This window comes from Falco cherrug, chromosome 1 (genome assembly GCF_023634085.1).
Source record: "Falco cherrug isolate bFalChe1 chromosome 1, bFalChe1.pri, whole genome shotgun sequence".
Classification (NCBI taxonomy): Eukaryota; Metazoa; Chordata; class Aves; order Falconiformes; family Falconidae; genus Falco; species Falco cherrug.
Window position 1 is genome coordinate 32,167,275 of NC_073697.1, and position 12,091 is coordinate 32,179,365.

The 12,091-nt window shown below is 37.3% G+C and overlaps 1 protein-coding gene across 6 annotated transcripts in view; it reads right to left on the minus strand.

The window, feature by feature from the left end:
• Positions 1–675: 675 nt before the first annotated feature.
• The window catches only part of RBPJ (recombination signal binding protein for immunoglobulin kappa J region), a 152,000-nt gene continuing 140,584 nt past the window's right edge, over positions 676–12,091 (minus strand). For 5 of the 6 annotated variants that reach the window (XM_027799831.2, XM_027799829.2, XM_055721192.1 and 2 more), the window contains exons 6-11: positions 11,765–11,902; positions 11,443–11,555; positions 9,123–9,263; positions 4,076–4,231; positions 3,268–3,371; positions 676–2,460 (exon numbers count right to left, since the gene is read on the minus strand). In XM_027799831.2, the coding sequence (XP_027655632.1) occupies positions 2,145–2,460; positions 3,268–3,371; positions 4,076–4,231; positions 9,123–9,263; positions 11,443–11,555; positions 11,765–11,902 (968 nt within the window). In that variant the 3' untranslated portion in view covers positions 676–2,144. The remainder of the gene's footprint in view (positions 2,461–3,267; positions 3,372–4,075; positions 4,232–9,122; positions 9,264–11,442; positions 11,556–11,764; positions 11,903–12,091) is intronic. The other variant, XM_055720964.1, reaches the window with a different exon arrangement.

Here is a 12,091-nt window from a genome sequence, read left to right on the forward strand (position 1 = left end):
TAAACAGTTTAACACAGAGATAAGGCCACAATGAATTCTGCCCTTGGTCACTGGAACGGATATGAGGTGAGGCAGTATTCACTAGTGTTAAGAACCAGCATTGTGACTATGTCATGGGAGTAAGTATGAAGGCCTGTGGTAGAATACAAGCACATTTTAGAAGGACAGTGGCACTGATTCTACTATTGGCTAAATATGCTTTATAACCAATTTCTTCCTTTAACTACATTGTTTCCACATAGGCCACGGAGCACTAAAGCAAACAAGTAGAATGGAGCATCAGAGTACACAAATATGGTGCAGAGACAATGCTTCAAAATGGTGGTGGGTCTCTGAACTGGAGTAAGTGGTCAGAAATAAAAACCCTATGAAAACTGTCAACAGATAAGCTTGTAAGCAATGCACTGCAGGAAGCCACAGGTTCACATTTACACAGCAGTTCTGACTCTTACTTCGGGGTATAGAAGAGGCTGAACACACCATAAAATTTGTATTTTGGCTTTTAAAGAGGAAGATCCCACTATCAGAACTTGTCCTATGAGTCTATGCCTAGTTCTGTGACTACAAAGGAACTACTGGGGTATACTTTCCAATACAAATGAAGCAGGCAGGTCTACAAGGAGAGACAAAACATGGCAGAGTCAAAATGAAAAACAAATGCAACAACCAACGAAGTCAAAGTGCAAATGAGCCTTGAATTTATGATGGAGAGAAGACTTGAATGTTGCACAAGCTGTTGGCAGGGAGAGAGAAACCCACAGGAAATAAGGATGGGAAGAGCTGACATCTTCATAGTGCTTTTACAATTTTCTATTTGCCCATTTCTAAGTAATAAAATTTACTTCTAGTTATTATGGTATGATCACTTCACAATGAAAGCACGTTCTCAATACAAGTGTTACACCAAAGTCTGGCCTAATTTACTGAACAGTATGAAGAAAAACATGCTTGTTGTGATTCTTAAGTGATGAAGGGCATCACCTACCAATCCCATTTGTAGCACACACTTCTCATGGTACTTTAGTTACATGCCAACAAGACAGAAGACATGCTGCCAAATGAAGTTATTGGGAACATTCCATTTTTGAAATAAAACATTTAACTTACACTTAATACAAATTATGTACAAGATTAGAAAAACCTGAACAGATCCTGAAACATTTTCAGATGTAATATGACTGAACAAGGAAGAGGGGAGTAACCCAGTAACAACCCTTCAGAAACACCAACGTATGCTTGTGACATGAACAATCATTAATATGACTGCTTGAGATGCCACTTTAAAAAAACCTCAGGTAATGTTAGAACCTCATGAATTATCACTATAAATACATATTTAAAAAAGAAAAACAGAAATAACTATTAACAATGACTGAAAACAGAGCACTAAAGTTAACATACATTGCATGTATTGCAGGCAAGGCAGAGGCATTTTTTTTAAAGCTTTTGCACAGACTTCATATAATCTTAAAAAAAATATGCTGGCCTTTACAAGGTTCTACTTGCTGAAATAAAAACAATTTCAGTTCATAAAAAGTCACAAGACTTCAGTTTAAAAAAAGGAACAGTTCCAGCCACAGACCAAAAATATATATATTTTTTTAAAACTGGAAGAGTATGGTAATTAGATTATACAAGCATGGTCAGGCTTGGAACCTGAATATACTTCAGAGCAAAAGCTCAGAGGAAAAAAAAATATAAACTATTTGGTAACAAAAGTGTACTATATGTTGTGATACAAAAAAGGTATGGTGAAAATGTACCTTTTATACTAAAGCTTATACAAGTTCCTTGGTCCATAAAAACTATGTTGTATTCATGTTTTCTAGTTTGCTCAACATGTATCCCAGCCACATTTTTTGTTTCTTGCCCATTAAAAAAAACACAGCTGAAAAATAGATTTTCAATAAAGTTCTTATGTTTCGGATGTTTTTGTATTTTTTTTGTTGGTTTTTTTTTGTGTGTGGGTTTTTGTTTGTTTTTATTGTGGCTTCTATATTTAAGGATCAGCACTTGCAGGTAACAAGGTTCAAATAGTATCACCTAAAAGTAAAAGGTGTTTTCCCATGAAACCACAAAAATTGTTCAGTTCTCTTGAATGTAGCACTTGAAAGTCAGTTAAAAGTCCAGGCAAACAACAGTAGTTAGGAAACTACAGTTGCTGTGGATGATGTGACATTGGTTGGATTTGTGCTGACGTTTGTGTAACTTCCCTCGCTGTTTGTATTTGTTTCACTGGAAGCCATAAGGCTTGAGTTGGCTCTGAGGATTGCTCCAGCAGCACTGCAGTGTGGTCGTGGCCCTGGTTCCGGTGTGTATGTAAAGGTAAGGCTGGTGGAGTAAATGATGCCATCATTACGGACCAAAGTTACTGGAACCTGGACTGGCTGACGGACCCACCTCCAACCCTCTCGAAATGCAGAAATGTCTGGTACAACACATAACATGCTCTCTGCGCATCTGAAAAACAGGAGAGTCAACTGAGCATAATAAAACTTAAGCTTAAAGAATAGAACAGAATAGTTCAGTTGGAAGGGACCTAAAATGACCATCTAGTCCTACTGCCTGACCACTTCAGGGCTGACCAAAAGTTAAAACCTATTATATAAAGGGCATTGTTCAAATGCCTCTTAAACACTGACGGGCTTCGGGCATCAACTACCCCTCCAGGAAGCCTGTCGCAGTGTTTGACCACCCTCAGTAAAAACATGTATCCTAAGGTCTAGTCTGAACCTTCCCTAGGCACAGCTTTGAACCATTCCCACACATCCTGGCACAGGATCCCAGGGAGCAGAGCTCAGCACCTCTCTCTCCACTTCCTCTCCTCAGGAAGCTGCAGAGAGCAATGAAGTCGCCCCTCAGCCTCCTTTTCTCCAGACCAGACAAACCCTGAGTCCTCAGCTGCTCCTCACAGGGCACGCCCTCCAGCCCTTCACCAGCTTTGTTGCCCTCCTCTGGACAAATTCAAGCGCTTTCACATCTTTCTTAAATTGTGGGGCTAGAACTGCAAGAAATACTCACGGTGAGGCTGCACCAATGCTAAATACAGTGGGATAACCACCTCTTCCAACTAGCTGGATGCAGTTTGCCCTCTTGGCTGCCAGGGCACACTGCTTGACTCATATTGAAAACCTGCTGTCAACTAGCACTCCCAGATCCCTTTCTGCACGGCAGAAAGTATACGCTTGAGTGTATACACATGAGTATATACTCTTCAAAGCATCCAGTAAAACGTAATCACCATAAAAGTAGTAGGAAATACTGTACCTGTACATGGTTTCAGCTTCCACATCCCCAAACCAGACACGTAAATTTGGAGTGAAGTTCTGTCCTGTAAGTTCCAACATTGCTACATCCCCGCCACCATTCAACTGGAAAGAAAGTGAATGGAAAAAAGAAGAAAATCCATAGAAAAACATGTATTAATAAAACACACATACACACACACTGAAAAAAACCAAAAATTTTTTTCACGTGTACAAGAACAGTAAAGGGTGCTGTTTCTATCTGCTGGATAAAACTGAAAGAAACACACCTACACAACTGAACTGTAAATTAACACATCTAAACAATACTACCAATTAATTTAATATCGTGAAGGAATGTCAAAGTTTTGATAGTGGCCACTTAGAAGTCAACAAACAAGGCTCAGAAAATGAAGAACAAAGAATCTTTCAGAGAATGCGTTAGGGAAGCTTCAAGTTTTTCCATGGTAGGATGCTGATTTTCTTAATAACGTTTCTGTCTGGCCTCCCTTTGATCTCTAATTGGCTGTTTTAAGATCCAAAATCAATTTCTATATAATCAAACAGAAGTCCTAAGGATATCACTACCACAGTATTTTAAGAAAACCTTCTTAATGTAGAGAACAATATTAATATTATTCCTATGATGCGCAGGCTCACATATCTGAAATGTAGGTAAGAAAAATTATGGCAACAAACTAATTTTCCTATTTATAAAGCTAGAAGTATGTTTTCCTACAGTATTCCACAAAGGTACCATGGAGGTTAAATCAGTATGACAAAAATAATCTCACATAAAAGAGTTCATTAAAAAACCCCAACAAACTTACCTGAAGACTTTCTACAACAGGCACAGGTGTCACTGGAGCATGGACCGGTCCCATCCCCTCATAAAATGTGTATTCTGCTTTATCTGTGCTAATGATTGTCCAAGAAGCTCCATCATTAATCATTTCTTTATTTGGTTCTTTGGGGCATGGAGTGGCCTTAGAAAGAAAGAAAAGGTTTAAATCTGGCCTGCAGAATCATTTGCCAAGTCAGAGAGCTAAAAACAAACTCAGCCAGTAACAATGTCTATTATTTCAAAAACATGTTTCCGTATGTTTTTCCTCTAACAAAATGACCTAGAGAACCAGACACATACATTTCAGCAAAACTAGTAGAGAATTAAAACTTGTGAGAACACTGTAACTCTAACTCTCATCTAGGATACTGTCCCCTCTCCAACCTTCTGTTTATTGAGTTTTATTTTAGTTCAGCTTTCGAAGTTTTAATGTTATTCAATAGCCATAAATGAACAAACTAGAGCAACTAGAAGAAGCTACTTCAAAACAGATCTTACTAACGCAAAGTGACTAAAACAGCTACAGATTGAAGTGGAATACTTTTCATTAGTTATGATTTACATCTGGCCAAGTTCTTATTTTATTTTTTTTTTAGAGTGTCCTTCACCATCCACAAGCTTATATTTCAGTGTATGTGCAAAGACAGGGGAGAGAAGTTGAAATGACAACCTTGCAAATCATAAACTTTCACTATCTTCTTGTAAATATTACTAGATTAGTATACAAACATAGACAGAAAATACACTGACAACTATTTATGGCAACAAAAGCCTCTCTGAACAATTCCGTCATCTAGCAACCAATAAGTAAATTGTGTATAGGTTAAACACAGGAAAAGAGGAAAAAAGGACTAAAAAATTCTAACTTTAATATCTAAATTCTGTTTTCTTCCATTAAGCTTTAAGGATATCTAAGTACGTAACTATAACCTTCACTCTTCAAAACTGTTAGATGAACTTCAATTAGCACAAATTTACTGGTTCAGCTGAAAGGAAGTTAAGATCAAAGCTGAATTCTCATGTGGACTCTTCATTCCAGTATCATCATGTAAAAAAGCACTACGAACAGCTTGCAAGGGAAGTATGCAACAGGGATAGTATCTACAGATCTTTCCAAGCTCAAGACCTAACTGATATTTTTATTAGAAACATATGGAGCTTCTAAATTACTAGTCCAACTTCAAAAGTGGAACTGCTGTATACTATTTCAATGCATGACATTTTTCTTAGGGTGACTACAATTCCTGCTGGCACAGATGACATACTTCAGCTCATAACAAACAAAACCACGGATATCACAAATGTACAAGGTTGTACAGGTACAAGATCCTTGACTGGTTTCTTCAGATCTCCTAAACCCCTGCCACAAAGCCGAAGGAAAACGCCACAGAGTTTGTTCTGAAAGTCCTGCTACATCAAGAATTTTTTCAGTAACACATTACTCCTTCTGTCAGAGAAATCCTTGAAAGATTATGATTCCTCTTCTAGAGAAGCATTGCCTCTTGTCGCTTCCAAATACAGCAGTTGACCTCCAGGCCCTCCCCGTCCCCTTCTTTCCTTTCAGAACTAAACTTTCTCAACAGGTGGCACTGGAAGACTGAAATGCCTTACCACCATGCTTAGTACCTCATGTTTTGACAGGCTTCACATGGAGGCAGGATGGGAAACAAACAATTGCGTAACATTAACAGATAAAGGACTGAATTCCCCAGGAAATGGTAAATGCAAGGACAAAGACAAAAGGAATGCAAGGAATAGAATATACTTAGATCTAAAAAAAACCCCTCAAACAACCAAAAACAACTAAACCCTTCCCCCCCCCCCCAAAAAAAACCCTCAAGAAAGCTCTACATCAAAGGATATTGAAAAAATGAAATCATAATGGATTAGAAAAAGTTGTAAGGTTTTGGTTTTGTTTAAATATAAAGCTAATTAAAGGAAAGCAAGAAGGAAAAGGTAGAACTTAACAGTCATTCTTATTTTCAAATGCACAACAGCCAACTGCACAGTCCCCTCCCTGACATTTGTTGTTGCAGTGATTTTTATTCAATGTCATCACCAGCGTACTGATAAAGTCAAATCTTCGACCTTCTGCCTGATCCTAAGTTTTTCAGGTAGTTAAATGCAGTTACAATTGCAAGTATGTTATATCCAGAAGGGCATCAAAATGAACACAAAGGGCAAAAAAGTGGTAATGAGTTTTAATTTAGATAAAAGTGAGGTTTCTAAAGAAAAAAATCTGTAAGCCATGCCCATAAAATACTGAACTTGGAACCAGTAGTTACAACTCAGGATCCTGGAGTCATCACTAAATCTTCTGAAATCACCAGCTCAATGTGAAGTGGCAGCACAATGTTGGACACCCATCAGAAAAAACTATTGAGAATAAGGTATCAAGTATTATTTTGCCAATGTAAATCCTTTGTTCATCTAATTCTGGAATATAGTTCTGGTCTCCTTGTCTAAGAAAGCCACAGTGACAAAACATACAGAAGGGGCAACCAAAATCACCAAGTAGCTGCTAACCTTATGAGAAGAAATTGAAAAGACTGACTCTAATTTGGAGAGAAGAAATTAAGATGTTGATGGGTAAGGTGAATGTAGAAGTTGCTCGCTAAATCCTGCAAAACTGGAACTAGGAATCACTCACAGAAACTGTCAAATCATCGAAAACAAATACAGCAAAAGTTTACTAGACAGACGACAGGAAATGTCTTGAACTATCTGCTGCAGAATACTGCAGTGAGAGAAAGCATCAGTAATTTCAAAAGGAATCAAACTGATGGACGCATCTACAAAATTATACTAAAAGATACGAGTCAAAGATGCAGCCCGTTAATACAGTGAGTATGGGTGCTGGCAGAGTACAACTGCATAAAGCAACCACGTCTGCCCACTTCTTGTAAGCGCCACCCCGTATGGCTGCTGCTAGACATCGATACAGACTGTACACTGATCCAGTATGGTATTATTTATATACTTTCTGTATTCCGCAGAATACATGGACATCTTTAAAGAGAGATCTGGCTGGAACTTCAGCAACTGAATTTCAAGGTTTTTGTATGTTCATACTGACCTGCTGACTTTCTACAGCCTCTCTGCCTCAAGCCTCTAAGGTCTTTATATTGGGCTATTTCCATTCACCTAAGAGAAACCTCTCACCCCAAAGGAAAGTCTGGTGTTTGTTGTTTTTTGGTTTTGGGTTGGTTTTTGTTTGGTTTTTTGGTTTTTTGTTTGTTTGTTTTTTGGTTTTTGTTTTTTTTTTTACAGTGACCACAGTTTGTCTAGACTCTTATTATATGAACTATATTCAACAGTAAATGCTTAAGAGTAGGCAGGTGAAAGATGCTACACGTGCCTGTTTTTCTGGTCTTGGTCTTCTGGTCCAAAGGAAAAAATGGATAAAACGGAATTTCTCTCCTGCCACTGGTAGAAAGAGTTCATCTTCCATCATGATTTCACTTACCAAAGAGTGGTAACAGCCCAACATCCAAGTTAACAGATTTTATTGAACAAGTTGAAGCAGCAGGTACCTACTCCACTCAAAGAACTCTTAATAGTGGGCTGTCTCTTTAAACCCTACCCATGTGGAAAGTTCAAAGCTCTTATCAGACTGGGTACCATAAGTGCTGCAGAAAATGTAGAGTGGCAGGATGTCCTGGTAGTCCCACAGGCAATTCCAAGATGCTGAGCTAAGGCAGCTGTCAGAGAAGCAGGAGTTGTTTCTTCATTCAGCCCTTCCCATAAAGTACTTTGAGAAAGATCAAACAGTAAGGCTGATCCTGAGTTACTGCAGCTCCCATTTCAGAGATTTCTCTTTTTGACAAAGATCTGCTCTCCTTTACAAGAACATATACTGATAGATATAACTCTGCTATATGCTGTGGGTAGAACCAACAGATCTGGTCCCTTCTGAGCTTCATGATTATGTTTCCTGAAATATGAACAAAGCTTCTCAGATTTTCTTCCCATTGTCCCAATTCAGGATAGACGTCAACTGAGCCTTTACCAATCCTTTTTAAATTAAGGGAAATCTTTAAAAAGTTAGCTTCCCCCTTTCCTACCTCTGCCTTTCTTACCCAAGAAGCTACCGCTGTTCTCCTAAGGAATTCCCAAGTCTTTCCTGAGTGTGGCTATCTTCCTGGAACACAACATTCTCTCTCAACACCCTTTGCTATTTGAGCCGCCCTGGATGTTTAAAGAAAACTGCAATACTTAGGTAGGTAGGCCTGGACTTGATCACAGTCTTGTTACTCTATGGGAATCACCATGCTGAAAGTCTGCTAAAATCACGCTAACATACATGAGGCTAAACCCAAAACTTGTTAGTATACTGTATAAGCCAGTATAAGCCATCAGAACAATTGTACACTATGGTATTGCTTTTTGGTTGTGTGTTTAGGTTTGTTGGTGGTTTTTATTTATAGCTTTCCCTAGGGGCTCTTTCCTGTTACAGTAACTTAAGGATATTTTTCTCCACCTGCTGGAGAAACAAATACTTGAAGACTGAGACAGCTACACTCTTTACAGACAAATCAAATTTCTGTGGCTTTACAAATTACTGTGGTCAACTGCCATAGCAGTCTACGCTTATGATCTTAGCCAAGAGCAAGACAATACAACTCTTCTAAGCCCATAATGAAATAAGACTATCATGAAGTGTATTGTTTCCTATTTGCTGTAACCTAGAAATGGACACACAAGTGGTGCAATTCCACTGGCATATGTCAACATGTTAAGCCACAGTATCACCACTGCATGCACAAGTTACTAGTGTGCTTCCATTTCTTCCACTGGAGAAAACGGAATTCATTGTCTACACTGACACAGAAGAAGATTATGAGGAAAGAAAATCAGATTTGGAAAGGGACAGATAAAGTTTGTTGCTTTTCATCCTCTGTTTTTTCAAAACAAAAATATTAAGACACATTCAAAACCAACTGTAAAACTGGCATTCGTACATACATTGGGAATATTTGGGAAAAATTTGCAACCATGCTTCTCATCTATTGAAATAGTTTTAAACAACTCACTTGAAACTGGATTATTCTCTCCTGGGAAAGGCACAAATACATTCTCTCAGTGTCTTTAAGGTAAAATGCACATTTATGGAGCTGCGATACTGGATCATCTGCATCCAATAACGCTGTTTGTTTATCTACTTTTCGAATTATCTGTGAATGAAAGTTATACATATATATTCAGGACAATTTCTGTACTTCATTACAGTTGAGATTACATATGTACTGTTAGTAAAGGAAGTGAAAGGTTTGGTGTTGGGCTCCCCCCCCCCCCCCCCAATTTCCATGTCTCCTGCTTAAAAACCAACATTAGATTCATAAATCTCAATGCTTTTGAAACAAGAACACAACATTGAAGTGACAGTACTACAGCTTCAATGTGCTGCATGCCTGTCTGTCTTAGCCCTTTTGCTATAAAAGTGGGGAAGAAACTTGAAGCTTCATTAAAATCTACTTTTGTTCCATCCCTTGGTACAAAAGAGCAGCAGGTGAAGTATGAATACACTTCTACAGAAGCTTCCACCACTGACAGCATCAACAACATTCTGTGGCAGACTGGTTGCTAAATGAGGAGAGTTAAAAATAAGGAGGTATTGAGATGTCCTTAAGTACAGTCTTGCAAATAAAACAATCATAGTGTATCTTAACAACAGTTTTCATGAAATTTCATTAATTACCTAAAGACAACTGCAAAGAAAGTTGTTCCTTACGTCTGGAAGTTCAGTGAAAAACTATCTGCTGACTTAATTCAGAGATGCTACACTAATTTATTTTTTTAAATTAAAGAAGTTAATCCCTTACAGAAAGTGGAAAGCTGTAGTTTGGAATTCTACCTCAACTTCTAGAAAAAAGTTTAATACTTCATTTTATGCAACATCAGCAGAAGCAGCAGCCAAAGTGTTTGAAGATTTCTAAGCCGACAACCAGAAAGCCAACCATGTCCTCTGGGATTTCTAACGATAATAAATGGCATTATTAGCAATATCAGTTTCAAGGTTAACTTGTTTTTTCAAAGTTCTTTGCATTAACCTATGTCTGCAAGTTACCTTTTAATTGTATCACCTTCAATCAATCTTATAAGGCAGCATGACAAATGTCCCCAATAGCAAACAAAACAGGAATGTTTAGCCTAATTTGTTTGAATTTATTTCTACCTACAAATAAAGTTTCAGGAATCTCCCTTCGGCAGTGAGAAAATATTAACATGAAGCCCACAAAGTGAGATCCTCTTACTGAAGTTCACGTATGCTGAACCAGATCAGTAGTAACCAGGTCTGGATTTTCCTGTCAATGTGATTTAAAAATAAATTTTTAAAAAAGATCTATTTAAATGATGATTTCACACCACTTACTCTAAACAGGCTATCTTATTTTTTAGTTAAGTTTCATATTGGAGAGTACTTCTCAATACAGTCCTAGTAAAGTATCTCTGGGAAGGGGAACAAAAACCTGCCTGCAGGGAATGTTGGTTTTGCATTGGTGTATTCTAATAATTGTTTCTAGTTAAAAGTAGAATTAGTAAAGCCTTGTATGAAATTCATAATGGGCTGACAAACCACAATTTCACAAAAGGTCTCATATGAAGCATTCACTGTTTATTAACAGTCACATAAAATTCCACTTAGGCTGGCATTAAGTGCATAAAACAGGACAAGAAAAATATAATTATACTTTATTTATAAAAACCATTACTGTGTATCCAGCAATAAAATAATTTTCTTGGTTCACAAGCCTTAATTGGTTATAATCAATTTTGTGTCTGTGACAAAAGGCTGAAATTGTGTCTTTCTAAAAAAGTTATTCCAATGTTCCATATGTAAAACAGACCGTATTAATAAATGTCCAAAATGCTTCTGCAAGCTGGTATTGGTGTAATTATGTATCCTTAGAAGTATACAGATTGCTTTTAGATTCAAATCAGTAGAGCATTTTTAAAGTTGTGCTAAACTCAACAAGTGGAATAGTTCTACCGGCTGCAGAGACTTCACTCATCTATTAGGTATCAGTATTTGAAGTATTTTGCTACACTAGAACCTACATTACTGTTTTTAAAAGAGACCTGTTCTTAAGGACAGCTTGCAGATTAACCATTGGCAGTTCTGAATTCTGAAAAATTCTCTACACCTAATTTGCAATCTGTTCTTTGCTTACAGAATTAATCTGAAGATATAAAAATACACTTTTATTAACATGAATGCCATTTTCCATATAAACATATTACCAAAACAAAACATACAAAGTAAAAAATTGTAAACAATGCAAATCCAACTATGCAATTACACTAAGATGTCATCTACAAATTAATTACAGCACTGGAGAAATTAAACTGTACCAGTCTTGGGAGTGCCATGCCAGTAACCGAGCACACAAGTTTGACAGTCTGCCCATAATGAATGTAGCCATCTCTCACTGTGAATTCTTCTCCTTCCGATTCATCATCATCCACTACATGAAAAAGGAATCGTCACATTATTTCTTTTAATCAGTCTTCCTTGATAGGAGGAACATATAACATCACACTATTACAGAAAATACACACTCAATACAAAACAAATCTGCATACGGGTAATTAATATGGAGGAAAAAATGCAGGACTTTTTTTGTGGGGATGGAGGGAAGTAAGTGAAAAAATATATTGCTTCATTTTTACTTACAGAGGTGAATGTAAAATGCTCCCCACTGTTGTGAGCTGGCATGGAAATTACCACCTTCTACGTGCAAATATCTCGTGCTAACTGTTTGGGATCGAAGTCTATTAAATAGTGCCACTTTTGTCCCTGATGCAATACATACTGCAAGGAACACATACAGACTTGAGATTATACAATTACTTCATTATTGCATAAAAAAAGTAACAAAAAGTCACAAAAACATTAAAATAAACTGACGAATAGTGGAAATCAAGAAATAATTCTCAACTATTGGTTAATTTTGAAAATATTTGTATTTGTGACAGACCAAAAATAATCACAAAATTACAA